The sequence below is a fragment of the Colletotrichum destructivum genome, chromosome 1, assembly GCF_034447905.1.
Source record: "Colletotrichum destructivum chromosome 1, complete sequence".
Taxonomy (NCBI): Eukaryota; Fungi; Ascomycota; class Sordariomycetes; order Glomerellales; family Glomerellaceae; genus Colletotrichum; species Colletotrichum destructivum.
The window spans coordinates 990,196-1,006,457 of NC_085896.1; the positions used below are offsets into that span (position 1 = coordinate 990,196).

Below are 16,262 nucleotides of genomic sequence, written 5' to 3' on the forward strand. Positions count from 1 at the left end.
GTCAAGAACAAAGCAGATAGATTTACATATTGAGCTTGAGAGGCTCATTTTGAGCAATGGAAAGTTGCCGTCATCATTACAAGAACTGTGAAAAATTGACAGCCTGCATGTTTGGCGCCCTCAACGTCATCAAGACAAATCAAAGGGGGATGTCATAGTATTGCTGATGCTGAAGGGTTAGCCCGGGGCATAGTTTGTCTGACAAACCTTATATCAAATTAACCGCTGCATTCGGGTTTTGGCCATTCAGTCATTCACCGATGACATATATAAAGTAACAATAGCATTTACTTGATAAAATGCAATGTGTAAATGCGTGAGAATGATCATAGACGCCCTGAAAGTGAAAAGCGTGCGGATACTGTCTAGTGGGCTCAGGCACACCCTTAAGAATCTGTATAGCAATTCTTAAGCATGGAGGCTGTACATTTACTGATCTGATGACCTCGTGCCGATCATTGCCAGGGTTAAGAGATCTGGCCACCGGGACCCAAGTAGACTGTAATCGGTCTTCCGCGGGCAGCGACACCACCTCCCACCCCCTACCCACCCCGTCCGTTAGTTTTGAGGATGATTAAACTCTTCAATGTAATGGATAAAAATGTAAAAGATATAATGGAACGCAGAACAGCTGAGACCAAAGCTCTAGCCCTCCTTGTTGTCCCGAAAAAAACGATGATCAAGATCTTCGCATTTCGTTGACTTTAGTGAGCAGGTTGAAGCGGCTTGGTGAAATTGAAATAGTACCGACGTATTAATCTATAGTTTTCTAGGTTCACTGTCTACTTCCTCGGCGTCTCCGCTAAAAGCACAATGTGGAAAGCCCCTATTTCATTTGAGGGCTTGTGCCATCCGCTGAGAATAGTCTACGACAATGGCTGCCCTTGTCCTATTTGGAACGAATGGAGTCTTTACTATCAATCAGCTGACGTCTCAAGTGTGAGAAACTCTGAATACGAGTCCGGGAGGGGTTATCTAGAGCTTGGCCTAGACCCAGGCAGCAAATTGGTCAGATTTCTGAATATTCCCCCTTTTTTGTGCCTCAGAGCCTGGGCCCAACTGCTGACCGCCACTTGATTTCAAACCGAATCAAGAAGGTCTCACGTGTTCTCTATGGCCGAGAGATTCAGTTTTCTTCCTGTGTTCAAAGATCTAGATAGGTGATCTTGCTCATAACCTTTGACAGTGGCGAGCATAGTTAGGGACTGAGGGCACAAAAATATCTAACTACTTGTTCCGCGTATCAGATTTAGTGTTCCTAGACCAAGGATAGATTGATAAAGTCTCGACGCTCAGGATAGCATGTCGGAAACGCCTCCATTTCTGATACGATCTGCCAAGATACATCATCCATGTTGACACTGAATGAAGACGGGAAGGAGTTGTACTCGGAGGATACTTTGGATCACCTAATCAACCAATACTCTGGCGTTATCACTTGCTTCATGGAGGTATTTGGAAGTAACTGTAGATTTAGAATTCTTTGACACAGACAAACGCCGAAGTAGTTGCCCCGAAATGGAGCAGGTCACAGGCGGTGATTAATCCCACTGGTCGGAAAGAATACATCTACACGAAGTGTGTTTTATTTGTGTAGTTAATGATACTTACGGGGTTTTCTGAAATGGACGTGAATTACAAATCTTGCATCGGTTCAAGATCTGATCAAGCTTGATTGTGCCTTTGTCAGTCTGTTGCCTGAGAGCGGAGATGATGCAGCAGAGCTTTCAGGGACCATATCCCTAAGATATGGGCCCGATCAACGAATCGTAGAATTGGGGGTTGAACCGAGACTAGATTCGGTATGCTGCCGTCTTGGCGAGACAGTCGTGTGGAGAACGGCGGGCCGCGGACAGCCGGTGGTTTCCTCGATTTTCACGAACCCTGTTCAGTTTTAGTACGAGATGATCCTAGCTTTAGCCAATGACATGAATCGTGGCATTGGCCTCGCAGCGTTGTCGAGCCATTTTGGATGCCCTTTCCTTTCTTCTTGGACTAATGATGCTCCTATTATGCTAAGTCTACTAACCCAGATCAAGGCGTCAGCGACGGCAGCGATAATCTGCTCCTAGACCTGACTTTACGAAGTTCTCATCGCTCTCTCTAGCTTGCGAGCGTAACCTTTGTTATTCAAGACGAATTAAAATGTTGCTTAGTAGACTGCGTCCACGGGCTTTGTTCAGGTAGAAAGTTTTGAGTTCCGTCACATTTGCCATTGGAAACCATCAAAACAGCTCCGTCTAGGGATGAGCACTTTCCAGCAAATACCATTCTGGTACTTTTGTAGCCCCTCATGGCCTCATTATTTGGCTTTTACCTATGCCCAAACGTTTGTATCCACATGTTCATCTCATCTTTACTGTTGGAGGGTTGAAGGGGAGCTAGAGCAAATCTAGACATCGTGAAGGGTAGGGAACTGAATTTAGGTAGATGGCACTCTGTTAGAGTTCGATACTCAAATCAATAAACGGGACCGATTCGTGCGAAGGGCTTGAGACTTGCTAAGGAGAACCTACCCATAAACTCGGATTAGTCCTCGTATATGTGATACAGGAGGCCTTTCTGTCTGGGCATCCTAGCACTTTCCAGCACTTCATCGGCAACCCAGTCCCCAATTCCGATAATTAGTATTGTTTCAGACACCAACGGTCAAAAAATGGACAGTTTACTGAGTGGATTAGCGCTTTCGATGCTGTTAAGCTCGGTCTACGCTGTCGCTGGTACCGTCAGCCTTCCGATCGAGGTCCAGAAATCGCCGCAACTTACTCACAGGGCTATGGGGGTCAAGGACGTCACTCTTGTCAACAATCAAAATGATATGAGTGACCGATACTACGGCATCAAAATCGAGGTTGGCACCCCGTACCAAGAGCTGTCTCTGGCGCTGAACACGAGATCTTCCGACACGTGTAAGTTTTGCCATGTATTCCAGCTGGAATCCCATTGCTGATCATCTAAAGGGTTTCCCAACTTCAACCCCGTTAAGTCGAGTACTTTCGTCAATGGATCTTTTGGCTCTACCGAAGTGGCTTACGGGGACCCAACTACAATCCCATCGAGCGTCCAAAAGTTTCATCTGGACTATTATGAAGATGTCTTCAGGATTGCCGGAGTGAGAATCCCCAAACAGCGTTTCGGTATACCGAGTAAGGGACCCGATGGACTACCCACAGGTGGGCTTCTCAGCATCGGTCCTAACCTGCAATTTGGCTATGGACGGAACAAGCCGTTCAACACCATCGTCGACAGCTTGGCAGCCCAAGGTGCGATAGCAAGCCGAACATACAGCGTTGATTTGCGAGGCTTCGATGAAAAGAAAGGTTAGCGAAATTGCGTTCGCATTTGTGTCCTTGCCGTATGTTAACCGTATTGATAGGCGTTCTCCTTTTCGGTGGTGCCGATACAGGCCGTTTCAATGGCGAACTTGTGAAGCGTCCGCTTCTCAAGGATGAACTCGGCACTTGGGCGTGAGCTCCCGACCGTAACGCTACTAAATTGACGAGAGATGGTGTTTAAGCTGACCGTTTTATTCTACAGGCCGTCTATTGCCCTCACAGGTATGGGCCAGACAAGCTCGAATGGCTCGGTGCAAGCCTACGGCGTAAACGCCGCCGACTCCATATTCACGTTGGATACGGCCAACCAGTATATGAGGCTCCGCCACTCCTTCGTCGACCATTTGCTGCGCGATTTAGGCGCAATCAACGACGGAAACGACTTGTACACCGCGCCATGCTCGAAAAGGGATGGACCTGGCAGCTGGGACTTCCATTTCGGAAATGCGACGATCAAGATCCCGTACAAGAACCTTATTCTGGACGCAACTGTGGAAGAAAACAGCGACTATTGCTTGGTCGCAATCTTGGTTACGTGGAAGGGACAACTCGTCCTTGGAGGTCAGTGATTGAACATGATGATGGCTTTGTCGTCGGTGGTTTGACAGACGCTTACGTTCAAATTTCACAGCACCCTTCTTCCAGTCCGCTTATATCAGCTTCGATTACGACGATAAAAAAGTTGGTCTGGCCCAGCCGGCAGACTGTGGGGGGAAGGTTGTTGCTTTTGGCAGCGGCGGTAATCCCATTCCCAAGCTGACCGGTTGCGAGCCAAAGTAGTTGGTGGCAATCTTTTGTACCCCTCGAGAGGCCTGAGTGGACTTATGCGTGTTTGAGTTTAATTTATAACGTTCTTCTATTCAAGGCGTAGCTATTAAATAATGTTGATGGATCGAGCCAGATGACAGGCTGTTCTCGGACTTGGTGTCTGGCAGGGCCTGCTTGTATTCGACACTGGCCCGGTGGTTCAGAGGCTGCCGAGAGGGTCACATAGATCGGGAACAAATAATCAATAGGTCCTTGTGGATATCGCCGCGAAATGTTGGAAGCCAACTGAGTCCACTAGCACTTTGTTTCCACAACACTTATCACAACTGTCGTAGCGACGATTTTGGAATGAAAAAAGTTAGCCAAAAACATATGCATAACCTCTCATTAATACAAGTCTCAATTTCTCGAGGAATAAACCATCCGTCTACATGTTTAATCTTCTTTGAATACTGGTACGCCATGCGCTATTGCATCATTTCAGATCTCCATCCACCAACCTTGCCACCACTCCTGTACCAAGACCGCAAGTCCGCCTCTGACTGTGCTATCAACTAATTGACGACATTAGTTGTTCCAAATCAAACAGTTACCCCGGCCAATTTGACGTAACATTGCTTTGCCTTGCTCGTAATACCCTCGATGGGCTCGTACGATGACAGCTCTTTACTGCAGGGCTGCAGCTCAAAGTTCCAGATGATCAAGCTTATCAACAGCCTCAACTCCAGATACGCCAACTTCCGTCCGAAGCAGCCCCTGGTGCCCAGACCGAACGGAATGGTTGGGCCCGCGGTAGCATTGTAAACCTCATTGCCTGTCTGCTCGTCCTGCATCAGCCACCTCTCCGGGCGAAAGACCTCCATGTCGTTCACAGGCCATGATCTGATGCCACGCTCCTTCGCCGCCAGCTGAGACGTCTCGCCTCGCAGTGCCTCGTCAATCTCAGTCGGTGGCGAGGTAAAGCTCGGGCCAAAGTTCGGCATGAACACATGCGTACCCTCTGGGATATGGTGGCCGAGAATCACGGTATCCTGGGTGCACTGTCGATCTACGACTGGGACGGTGTGACCAAGCCGCAAGATTTCTTCAATGACAGCATCGAGATACGGAATCTTGGCTTTTGTGATTTCATCATGCGTAGGCGCACGCTTCTCAACGAGGGCTTCGGCGTGGGCGTCCCATAGATCCTGTCGGAGCCTCGTCTGTGTTCGCGGATTGTCGGCCAGAAACTTGACGCCCCAGCAGACAGTAGTGCTGGTAGTATCGTGACCGGCAACGACGAAGCCGAGAAGCTGGTAACATTAGTTGAGCGCCAGCCTATGGTAGTCGGTGTGTGAAACTTACTTCATCCTTCATGGTCAAGGACCAGTATACTGGCTCACGACCTTCCTTTTTGGCGAAGGAGCGCTCGCGCTGAACGATGAGATCCACGGCGCACTTGACCCATGATTCATTCTCTTCGTCGGATTCCTTCAGGAGCTTTTCCACAGCGTGGGATGCCTGCTCTCGAAGAAACTCAGTCCTCATGTTTTTGAGCTTCCTCTCATGCGGCTGGAAACCTTTCAACCACCAAGCAAGTTTGATGAAGCCCGAATCTGCGACATCCTGAACGAGGTCGCCAATGGCCAAGGTAGCTTCGATGGACTCGTGCGGTCGGGCAACAGGGAAGTCAACCGGAGTCCCTGGGGCGGCCAGGTCACGGGACTGCTGCACCGTCTGCTCTTCCGCCGCCTTAAGCAACTCGATCTGGGGAGGTAGAGCCCGATGGGGGTAGCTATCACCGAATCCGAAGTCCAAAACGGCATCGAGCGCGGCGTAATATATATCCTTCTCGGCGCTGAATGGTCGTCCGTCGGCGACGCGAGCCTTTTGCTTCCACAAGTCGATGAGCTTAGTCGCGCTCTGGTAGATGTTGGGTGCGGCAACCCCAGAGAGGAAGCGTGGAGTCATCAAGTCCTGTAGAAGCCGCCGGTGGCTCTTCCATTCTTGTCCCGACTTCAGGTTGATATGGAAGTTGGGGGACTCGCCGCCCAGCAAAGCGATAGAGAAGTCGGAGCGGTCGAACTCTTTGCGGCGCATAAGTATATCTTGGGCCTCGCGGAAGTCGGTAACAACGACGATAGGTTTGGAGAAGGGCGTGATGAAGAGTTGGAAAAGGGGACTGGAATGGCGCTGGGCCTGCTTGGCCATCCACCGCAGAGGACTCCCGTTGGACTCCTTAAGCATCGCTGGGATGTCACCGAGCATGGACTGAGTGGCGGCCGGGTTGTAGGGGATTCCCGCAATGGGCTTAGGGAGGAAATATTGATATAGAGCGTAGAGCGCAACGGCAACAGCTGCGGCTACAATGCCAAAAATTCGCTGCGTCGTGTCCGGGATTTGCAGAACTCCCAGCTGGAACACCACTGGTTCTATGGCGTCGGCAGTCGTCATTTTCAATGATGATTCGATAAAATTAAGATCTCTAGTAACTGGTATGAAATTCGATGATAATCATTTGCTTGTTCTTTTTCATTCAGATCTTCGAGCTTGTTATAAGAAGCTGAGCATCTACATGTTGTAAGTTGGAACTCGGTCGGTCATCCGCGGATGCCGACCGGGTTCTCAGCTTCGGCCGCGTCCCGCGAGTTCCGCCCTCGGCGCCACACTTTCTTCGGCCGCGTCTCGCAAAGTCCGCAAGTTCCGCTTCCCGACGTCACGCTTTCTGGAGTTTGCGGCTTACAGCCGCCGAATTACGGCTCTCAGTGCATGTACTGAGCAAACAAAGCTATCTAAGTGGCAGATATCAAGTTGTCACGACCGGTTGGTTCCATTGAGTCCTCCGTTGATATGATGTCACTCGGGGCGGCTCGCACCGCTCTGGAAAGTGACGAGACGCTAACGGTCGATGCGACTCGACCGGAGCCGGCTTGCGCGGCACAGATTGGGCGTTACTCTGCGGCTGGCTGTCACAGCTACTTGACCGCAATTGCCTCGCCTTTCGCCAGGGAATTGTCGATGTTTCCACACATAATCCTGAAAGAGGCCATGGAGTGAGCTGCGTCCCGCGAGACTACGTACCGAATCATTTGCTAGTCCAAGACTTAAGGGCGTCTTTGCATCCCCCGGAACAGAGCTGATGTTGGCAGTTCAGTGAAAGAGCACATCAGCGAGCGGCAGAATGGCCCTAAAACTGCGCTGGGGGTTCATTTTTTGTCACTTTCATAAACACGCAAACAGCAATATGACTCAAGATGCATTAAGGAGCCGGTGCCCGGAGCACGCTGGGGAATATCCTAGCAACACGCAACTACTGCGCCAGACTCCATCGTCATCGTGCACACCCCACTGGCCTGTCTTAATGTAAGCAAGGATAATTTGTCAATCATCCATCTCACAAGTAGCCGGCGGGACCACGGGGAATCGTCTGAACCGCCATACATGTCAGGGGATTGCATCAGACGGAGTCCGCGCCATCCCGCCCCGTCCCCTGCCTTCATAAATGCCTGTGCGGCTCCTCACGCAGATAACCCATCCATGTCATAGCTTGTTCGCGCATGGCATTTTGTGTAGATCAGTGTATTCGCCAACCTGGATGACCCGTCGGCTCAAAAACTGCTTTTCACGAGTGCCGCCTTTGCGCATCACATCAAGATTTCTAGGGGAGCTAGTTTGCATGGATCTTGCGCCCACATAATCTCATTCCATAAGTCATATACAAGTCATGAAATCCGTAGCAAGTCATTACGGGGATGATGATTGATCTGGCCAAGGTATAATCCTGCATGGGTGTTGGATGATCTAATTCAACTGCAATCACATCCTTCAAAGAAGCTAAGCTCAACAGCTTGGAACGGGCCGTGGCCTAAACCAGCCCAGCTATAACAAAAGACCAAAGATGAGAACACCGGGGAAGTTCGAAAGTTGGAATACACGAATGGAAACTTAGGGTTTTCGTCATCCGCTCAGTTTTCTATGCGGAGCCAAAACCACAAGGGCTTTAGTTGCAGTAAAGGTCTGACTGGTCATCAAATCTGCAAAGACCGGTGTACCAGCGGGTGTAAAGCTATCAAGTTGTCAGTGAAAGCCTTTGAGAAGGAAGCTGGGAAAGTCTTGCGTTGATCGTGCCACCGTCTCCCTGAGACCAGAAGGCGTTGTTCTTGCCCATGTAGAAACAGTCGTAACTATTGAAAATTTTAGAATCAACGGGGAAATATCGCAAGGAAGACCGTCGTACTCAGTCTTGAGAGGCCAGATAGCAAGCTCCTGACTGGTCAAGCCATATATTCCTCGACGGTCTCTAACGTCGTAGCCTTTATTGTAGCAGATGGCGGCAACCGCCTCCGACGGGTAGGGGTTGTGATCAATCATGATCTTGGTTGTGAGCTGAGTGAATTGCTCCCGTGCCTGTGAATATCATTAAGTAAGTTTGCCACACGCAAATCTCAGTCAACGAAGTCCGCACCTCGTTCCAGTTCGAGATACTCTTGACATGGTTGTAGGCGGCAGATCCAGCAGCATAGATTATCTGGCCCAAGCCGACATTAGTAGCGCTGTGGGTGTTGAGGCGCTTGGAAAGAGTTTGATCGTTCTTGGTCTTGGCTAGCTGTTCCTTGAAGTCGGCTTCAATCGTCTTCCAATCCGGCTTGGAACTATCAGAATCAGCACCCGGCAGTCCGTCAGAAGAAGTTGTTGGGGCCCCAAGCACCGGAGACGAGGCAGCAAGGCCAAAGAAGTAAGCGACAGCGATCTCTTTGAAACGAATGATATTGGTTTGTTCAAGAGATGGTGAGAAACCAGTGTGAAGTTGGTAAATGATTGAGTAGCTGAGCTGGCTGGGACAACAGAGGATAGGAACTTTCGTGGATTGGGCGGTCTTCAAGTATATGTAATTTCTCCTCCGGACCTGGGTATTTTCATTCAATCTTGTCACGTACAAGACATCGGCACCCGTGAGAGGCGATTGGAAAGAGTTAGATACATTGAATACCTTGATTAATTGAGGGCGGTCCCCGTCGGAGGCCGTCATCGCTAATCGAGTTATGATAGTATAGAAATAGGAGTCTTAGACACCAGGACCTATAGGAAGGGTTGCCTGCATATGGCTACCGATTAGTGATCACTGACTATAAACGGGCTGATGCTTAATTTAAACCCTCTGCAAATTTCGGGTCTTCGGGAGAGTCAAACATCCACACCACGTAGGTGCCAAACTTACTTTGACGACTGTTGTTGTTCTATGGAATGTAAGAATGACAGTGGAGTAAAAAGGATGAAGAACGGTCTTTTTGAAACGATGTTACTGGCTAAGAATGGCGGACTTAACTCGGCCGAGAGGAGGTGGGACTTCAGTTAGCGTTAGTGGCAGAACCACGGAAAGGCCGATTGGATATCAGGATATTAGCATCATGAACAAAGTATCCAGGTAAGATTGCATTAGCCGGCTAAGCACCACACTGCTTGGAGCCCAAGAAACTGCCAAAACAATCTACAATCTGTTCCGACTGGCTATGCTTTTCCATCTATAAATGCCCATACAGCCTTGAATTTATTTCAGCTACATATAAAGTCAGTCCATCATTGCCACACGAACCTTCCCAACTACCTATCATCTTCAAAACATCATCATATACCTTCACTCTATAATATGATGAAGTTCCCATCGGTTTCTACCTTAGCCCTTTTGTAAGCATTCTCGGGGAAATGCCGCCGAGTTAAGGTTGGGAACGTCTGCTAACACGATACGGTCAGTGCGAGCGGTGTGTTGGGCGACTTGCACAACTTCTGTGCCTGTGGAAAAAGACATAGTGGTGACGCAGTAGTTGGATCATATGTGAGTGACAACAAGAAAGCTGTGAAGGTTAGTATTAACCGGAAGCAGTGGGCATTCAACACCGACGCCACCAAATATGCGTGCTCGAGATACTCCTTACGCAATACCGGCTCAGAGACATGGGACAGTTGCCCTGACTGTGAGCAAGCCAGATCTACGCTTTCTGTAATCATAATAACTCGATTATAGGCAAGATGGACACGTACTACATGGACGCTAATCCAACACCTTCGTGCTTCTCCTTCGGCTTCCATCTCGGCGGCGATGAGTTTGACTACTACTGCGGACTTAATGGACTCCAGGGCTACTGCAAGAATGCAGACTAGGACTTGATACCATATGTTGTGCCTGATTTAATTATTGTTAGTTTCTAGGCGTTCTGTGGAGAAACTTTCCTCGTGAGCTTGATGACATACAATCAGTCATGTTGTGGGTGTGAATGAGTCGTACTGTTGACCTTGGAAGCAGAGAGCCCGTCCGGCCACATGAGTCATTGGCACAGTTTAATAAAGTAAACCATGTAGTCTGGGCGGCCTTGGGCGATTCTCGCCTTACAGCGTAGGTCTTCTGGTCCAACCTGTGTAGAAGTGCACAAGCCGGAAGCCGGGCCCGAAGTAGTGCCGAGACGGCGTATCCACTGCCCCGCTATCGGATGCAACTGTCCGCCCCACTACCCCGCCGTCTAACTCCTGCCCTGCCTATGACTTAAGACTCCACACTCGCAACTTCACGCGGCCACCTACAGCCCCTCAACCATCTCGCCTTCTCGTCATTGCATCAATCACCATCCCAATCCAACCCTATCCAAATCAGCAAGATCTCACAATGGCCGAGAACCCCAGCGCGAAGCGTCAAAGATCCTCCAAGGACGTCCCTTACGAGCTCATCTACTGGCCCGGCCTACCCGGCCGAGGTGAGCACGTCCGGCTCCTCCTTGAGGAGGCCGGAGCCGAGTACACCGACACGGCGCACATCGAGGGCGGTGTCAAGACAGTGCTGGCCCAGATCGATGGAAAGTACCTCGGCGACGAGCTCAACCCGCCCCCGTTGGCGCCGCCGATCCTTAAGCACGGCGACCTCGTCATCAGCCAGACGCCCAACATCCTGCTGTATCTCGGCCCCCGTCTGGGCCTCGCGCCCAAGATCTCCGGCGACGACGACGGTATCTACCACGTCAACGCGCTTGCGCTGACGGCGCTCGACGGCTTGAGCAACGAGGCGCACGACACGCACCACCCTGTCGCGACCGGGCTGTACTACGAGGACCAGAAGGAGGAGAGTAAGCGCAAGGCCAGGGATTACACCACCAACCGACTTCCCAAGTTCTTCGGCTACTTCGAGAGGGTCCTGAAGAGCAAGACCAGCGGCGAGGGACCTTGGCTCTACGGAGGATCGTTGACATATGCAGACTTAGTGCTGTTTCAGGTGAGATCACCCTCCCCAAGGTACGAGTATGGTAGATGATGCTGAGCCGCGCAGTGCATCGATGGCCTCAAGTTTGCCTTCCCCAACGCTCTCAAGCGCCTCGAGGGAAGTGGCGACTACAAGGGGCTCTTCGAGCTCTATGACGCCATCAAGGAGCGTCCAAAGATCAAGGAGTACTTCGCCAGCGACAGAAGACAGAAGTACTCCCAGGGCATCTACCGTCACTACCCTGAGTTGGATGAAGAGTGATTGTGAGCAATGAATAGAGAGAGGCGTTTTCTTGATCAAAGACGACTTAACCAACACCTAACCAAAATAGAAGACTAGCTGTGAATCACGTGTGGGAATTGTGAGCTGCATATCAGTGCAGTTCCCATTTCTTTTCGCTGAAATTTGATAATGGTAGTCCAGTGGGTTTTGCCAAAAGTATTTTCCGGTTCTTGTCTCTCGAACCCTTCAGAGATGCCAACGTGAAGCAATGGAATCGTGGCCGGTGTTCGCTCAGCGACTTCAGCATTGCAGGATCGCACAGCCCGAAAGTCACTGGTATTCTCGCTATTAACAGCGTTCCTGAGATTATCATTTGGCAGTGGCGGCCCAGGTTGTAAACTTTTGACCATGGGAAGACCTGGATATCAGATAGTGTCCGAGAGGCCTTCGACCTTGCATTAAGCGAAGACTGAAAATGGCAACATCACTTTTTGACCAGACCTCTTCTGTAATACGGAGGCTAGTGGAACAGAAAATCAGTCTTCCGTTGAGTATTCACATGGCAACCCGTCAACGCGACCGGACGCGTGCCTTTTTTTCCTCGCCTTCCAACGCGTTTACCTCACCCTCAAAACCGTGGCAACAGCCACAAAAACAACAATAGAGCGCGAAGCTCTTCGCTCTCGCAACAGCGCAAGGTCTCTGGCCAAAGGAGCTTATTCACAAATTCACCTCACCAAACCCCCATCGTCGAATTCAGACATAAGGATGTCTGATGTGGACGAAGCTTTCGCTCCGCGTCGCGGCCGCGATGCCCAGCGACGCAGTCGCAGAGCCGCATTGGTAAGTATTCCCGTTCTTTCGCACACCCAACTTGCTGTTCCCATCTCCTTCCTACCAATACATGAGTTTATTGACTTACTTTCTTTTCGTGAAGCTGCAGAAGGAACGCAGCCTGGCTGCCTATGACGACGACTTTGAACCTCCCATGTCCCCGAACAGCCCTCCCGCCCTTATCGTTGATTACGGCAACGTGGAGCACCACACTACTTGGAATAATATCCACTTCATGAGCGACAACCTCACCAGTAACCACGAGGTTATCAACGACTCTGGCCATTCGGCAGCTGGCGGACACCACGGCAACAGCTCCACCGGTTACAGCTACAACAATGGCAAATACAACAGTGCTCCCACCACTGAAGATAGTCCTAGAAACTCTTTCAAGCCCATCAACGCCCAAATTACAGATACTGGCAACGAACGTCTTAGCAGTGGCAGTAGCAGTTCCGGCGGCGGCGGCCGTGGTGGCAGTAGCAATGCCAATGCCAACGCCAATGCCAGCATCGCTACCATCGGCAGCTACCTTATCAACAGCTTCAAGCCTATCAACGGCAACGTGGCGAACAGTGGTAACAGCAATGGCACTACCATAAAGGTTCCCAAGCTCAAGCCCATCAATGGAAACGAGGCCGGCAATGGCATTGGCAATAGCAGTGCCAGTTCTACTTTCACTGCCTACCCCAAGCCAAAGGAATTCCATGCCTTCGAGCCTTTGAACGCCCGAGGCCTTCTTGCTTCCGCCATTCGCCTCTCTCGCAAAGACCACTAGGATTGGATTGTCATCCGAGACCCATCGGATCCTGCTTTCCGCCAGGACTGTGTTGCCCATCTCCAAATGCTCACCGACTTCCTCACCGAGGCATTTGACGAAGACCCTGACCTAGAGCCTGTCATACCTCACTTCAACCGCAAACATGTCGACCAGATGGGCGCCATCATAAAAGCTTTCAATTACTACTTCTTCGTTCTGGCAGCCTTCGTTGTCCTCTACACAATCAAGTTGGCTGTGGCTGCGCATGTATGTCTCATGCTTCTTGGATGGGCTTTCCAGGAGTAGATGGGCGTTAGGATTTGCAATACCTTGCACAATACTCGGGGGCAGGACTTGAGAATCGCAAAATGCAGCTGGGATTGGAAATGGGTCTTGCGTCTCTTGAAGGGAGGGTGTTTGGAGGAGCGGCGTCGCAAAGTACCTAGGGCAAGTATGCAAGCACAAACAGAAAGAAGAAAACAGAGCTGCAGTTTTATGCAATGAATCAATTGAAAAGGAAATGCAATTTCATGGCAATATACTCACTCATATCAACGTCAGCTTTTCGAGGAAGGAGCGATTCCTCTCGTACAACGCAACAAGTCAGGGAAGGAAGGAAAGGCCTTTCGTCCTCACATAATCCACTCTCCTGCCCATACATCTGGTCACCCCCCCTCTTTATCTCCCTGAAACCAATACCGACACCTCCCACCAAAAAGAAGAACAGCCAAGACCCAGCAAAATGGCAAGTTACCCTCTCTCTTGTGGACAGGATGCTTTTACAAGGCGTGCTTTCTAGCAATCCCTTGACACAAATTGACCTTTTAGTAGGAAGTTGACAAAAAGAACTGCTACAAAGCGCCAGTCGGAAGCGGAAGAGCCTTCGACTACTTCAACCCCAACGTGAGTTTCCCCCGCCACCCCAGTGATGCCACCGGGGTCCAGGGCTCCATCGCTGACCTTCTTAACAAACCAGAAAGCGATTATCACAGGCAACATAGACTCCATGGAGCAGCTGGCTAAGAAAACCGAGAGACTCGGCATCTTCGAGACCAGCGAGGCATCCGAGCCTTCTTCCGGCAAAAAGGACAAAGACCATTCCAAGGGCCGGGATCGCCCGTCTGATCTCGGTTTCGTGAAACGGAGTCCTGAAGATGTCATACGTCATATCGCCCAATTCCTTTCTTGAGGCGTTCATTGACTCGTATCCTCCCATTTGTCTCACTGCGTCAGCCACGCCGGGCTTGGGTTGCAAGGAAATGGTAGCAGTAAAGCGAAACGGTGGATCAGCGAGCGCACCGGCGAGGACAATCCCTGGTGGGATGGGCGGAATGTCGATGCTGACTTCGAACTGGTTGGGGGCAGGAGGCAAAACTCTTGATTCGCGTTTGTCGCTCTCTGGGAGGGACCAGTCGTAGAACACGATGAAAATTGAGGAGGCGTAGATGAAGTTGAAGGTCATCCCCGTGTCTTCCCCAAAAGATCACTGGTTTGTTTTCTACTCTCGACCTTACCTTCCACTCTGGGTCACGGTATTCCCAGACTCTCTGAGCCGAGACAAGAAGACAACTGACAAGTGATTTGAATACCCGAGAATTCTCAAACTCACCTAGCTCTGAATCGAAGAGCTTATCAACGGGGGGCAATCCTTTGCTTTTGGCACACGGTAAAGTTCGTGATCGCCACATATCACCACCAACTTGCCTCGGGTGTCGGTAATCCGTAATAATGAGCGAATCGCCTTCCGTAGAGAGCGACACTGCCGCCCCTACGACTCTGGTGAGTAGCTAACCTTTCCTCCAACGATTAGTGTGTTAACCAACGCGCCCAAAAGACTGAATATATCCGTGTCCTCCGCAATGATCTGGTTTCATGCGATATCGCCAGTCTGTAGCTGGAGCCTCCGGAATCCCGCTCACCAATGGCAAAGGATGGGGTTAATGCATGTCTCAGGAGCTGTTCTAGGTCCTTTTCAAGCCCATGGAGTAAACCAGACCAGGCATCCGAGGAGGTCCAAACTTGTATAGTGCACGGCACCGTTGTGGGGGAAAGTTTCGCGGATCTAGATCATGGGAAGGAGTCCTTACCTAAGTTAACAACAGACTAGAAAATGTGTGAGAGACAAAGTGCACCAGTATTTCGTTTCCTTTTCCGCAATATCGCAAGGTGAAGGTGACCTCAACATGTCACCGTCCAAGTCGGACCAATCCAGCCTTGTCATGATGCCTGCATCACACAACACTCTAAACTAGGCGATGAAGAATCTTCAACTAGTGAATATTGTGTAGAATAGTGAATTATGGATGTGTCTTGCTATATTTTGGGCAAACAATGTTGACAGAAAGCAATAAAAATCCACTCAGCCGGAGACAGTAGACGCTTTAAGCTAACAGAGATATACAAGACCTTGGGAACGCTTCTTTCTAAACTCCTGCCACAATTATCAGCAGCATCTAGCTCTTTCAGCACTTTTGGTATCAGAGCATTTCAGTAAGTTCCATCAGTACACACCGCAACATAAGGTTGTGTTGTTACGAAGGCCGTTGTTGATTCCATTGCAAACAGTAACACAGGAAAGAATGGAGTCAACTATACAAATGCAGGCTACTGAGCCTCGCTTGGCCCAGACTCTGGTAATGACCCGGCAGGTACTTCGACTTCCTCAAGAAACCAATCTTCCAGAGAGTGTAAGTGTGTTCCTTTCTCTGGGTTCTCTAAGACATTCTTAAGACATGATACACTGTCTGACTAACAACACTTCTCTATTAAAGGAACACGACTGGCTTATTGCCCTAGCTTTGAAAAAGCTGTTGGAGGATAGAAGGCAAGTCATTGTCCCGATAGTACTTGAAGTCCAAGAGCAAGTAGAACTTCTCCGCCTGCAAATGGCGGGCGGAGAAATTGCATACTTTCCGCCGTGGATTATCGACGCAATTACAATCCTGAAGATTCATCTCGATGCTTGGTTCTGCCTGAAGTCTGGGCAGAGAATCTCTGAGAGTCTTCTAACATGAACATCCGTTCTTTGGCCAGCAACCAACAACTTCCCAGCAGCAGACCACAGGTTTCCAGGGGCAACCGGGAGTGAAAAACTCTTAAGATGGCTGCTTCAGGCGGA

General features: G+C 50.0%; 8 protein-coding genes across 8 annotated transcripts; 6 read left to right on the forward strand and 2 right to left on the reverse strand.

The window, feature by feature from the left end:
* Positions 1-2,656: 2,656 nt before the first annotated feature.
* Positions 2,657-4,115, forward strand: CDEST_00302 (Putative aspartic peptidase A1 family, aspartic peptidase domain superfamily; the record flags this gene model as incomplete). The annotated part of the gene is made up of 5 exons (XM_062916461.1): positions 2,657-2,909; positions 2,961-3,320; positions 3,377-3,467; positions 3,538-3,896; positions 3,967-4,115. The coding sequence occupies 5 exons, from the start codon at positions 2,657-2,659 to the stop codon at positions 4,113-4,115; spliced, it is 1,212 nt and encodes a 403-aa protein (XP_062772512.1).
* A 569-nt stretch (positions 4,116-4,684) lies between these two features.
* CDEST_00303 (Putative cytochrome P450) lies at positions 4,685-6,536 on the reverse strand (the record flags this gene model as incomplete). The annotated part of the gene is made up of 2 exons (XM_062916462.1): positions 4,685-5,395; positions 5,448-6,536. The coding sequence occupies 2 exons, from the start codon at positions 6,534-6,536 to the stop codon at positions 4,685-4,687; spliced, it is 1,800 nt and encodes a 599-aa protein (XP_062772513.1).
* Positions 6,537-8,151: 1,615 nt separating this feature from the next.
* CDEST_00304 (uncharacterized protein) lies at positions 8,152-9,111 on the reverse strand (the record flags this gene model as incomplete). The annotated part of the gene is made up of 3 exons (XM_062916463.1): positions 8,152-8,266; positions 8,320-8,489; positions 8,548-9,111. The coding sequence occupies 3 exons, from the start codon at positions 9,109-9,111 to the stop codon at positions 8,152-8,154; spliced, it is 849 nt and encodes a 282-aa protein (XP_062772514.1).
* A 618-nt stretch (positions 9,112-9,729) lies between these two features.
* Positions 9,730-10,241, forward strand: CDEST_00305 (uncharacterized protein; the record flags this gene model as incomplete). Its single annotated transcript, XM_062916464.1, has 3 exons — positions 9,730-9,767; positions 9,834-10,054; positions 10,105-10,241. The coding sequence occupies 3 exons, from the start codon at positions 9,730-9,732 to the stop codon at positions 10,239-10,241; spliced, it is 396 nt and encodes a 131-aa protein (XP_062772515.1).
* A 399-nt stretch (positions 10,242-10,640) lies between these two features.
* CDEST_00306 (Putative glutathione S-transferase, Thioredoxin-like superfamily) lies at positions 10,641-11,784 on the forward strand. Its single transcript, XM_062916465.1, has 2 exons — positions 10,641-11,340; positions 11,395-11,784. Exons 1-2 carry the CDS (start codon positions 10,741-10,743, stop codon positions 11,587-11,589), a joined length of 795 nt encoding a protein of 264 aa, XP_062772516.1. The 5' UTR covers positions 10,641-10,740; the 3' UTR covers positions 11,590-11,784.
* Positions 11,785-12,318: 534 nt separating this feature from the next.
* Positions 12,319-13,162, forward strand: CDEST_00307 (uncharacterized protein; the record flags this gene model as incomplete). The annotated part of the gene is made up of 2 exons (XM_062916466.1): positions 12,319-12,393; positions 12,488-13,162. 2 exons carry the CDS (start codon positions 12,319-12,321, stop codon positions 13,160-13,162), a joined length of 750 nt encoding a protein of 249 aa, XP_062772517.1.
* Positions 13,163-13,228: 66 nt separating this feature from the next.
* On the forward strand, positions 13,229-13,450 carry CDEST_00308 (uncharacterized protein; the record flags this gene model as incomplete). Its single annotated transcript, XM_062916467.1, has 1 exon — positions 13,229-13,450. The coding sequence occupies one exon, from the start codon at positions 13,229-13,231 to the stop codon at positions 13,448-13,450; it is 222 nt and encodes a 73-aa protein (XP_062772518.1).
* Positions 13,451-14,072: 622 nt separating this feature from the next.
* Positions 14,073-14,333, forward strand: CDEST_00309 (uncharacterized protein; the record flags this gene model as incomplete). Its single annotated transcript, XM_062916468.1, has 1 exon — positions 14,073-14,333. One exon carries the CDS (start codon positions 14,073-14,075, stop codon positions 14,331-14,333), a length of 261 nt encoding a protein of 86 aa, XP_062772519.1.
* Positions 14,334-16,262: the final 1,929 nt, after the last annotated feature.

Bases quoted from the DNA above. Each gene is read 5' to 3' on its own strand.
- CDEST_00306 (XM_062916465.1), top strand. From the start codon at position 10,741: ATGGCCGAGAACCCCAGCGCGAAGCGTCAAAGATCCTCCAAGGACGTC. The intron at 11,341-11,394 runs GTGAGATCACCC...TGAGCCGCGCAG, and splicing joins CAGACTTAGTGCTGTTTCAG to TGCATCGATGGCCTCAAGTT.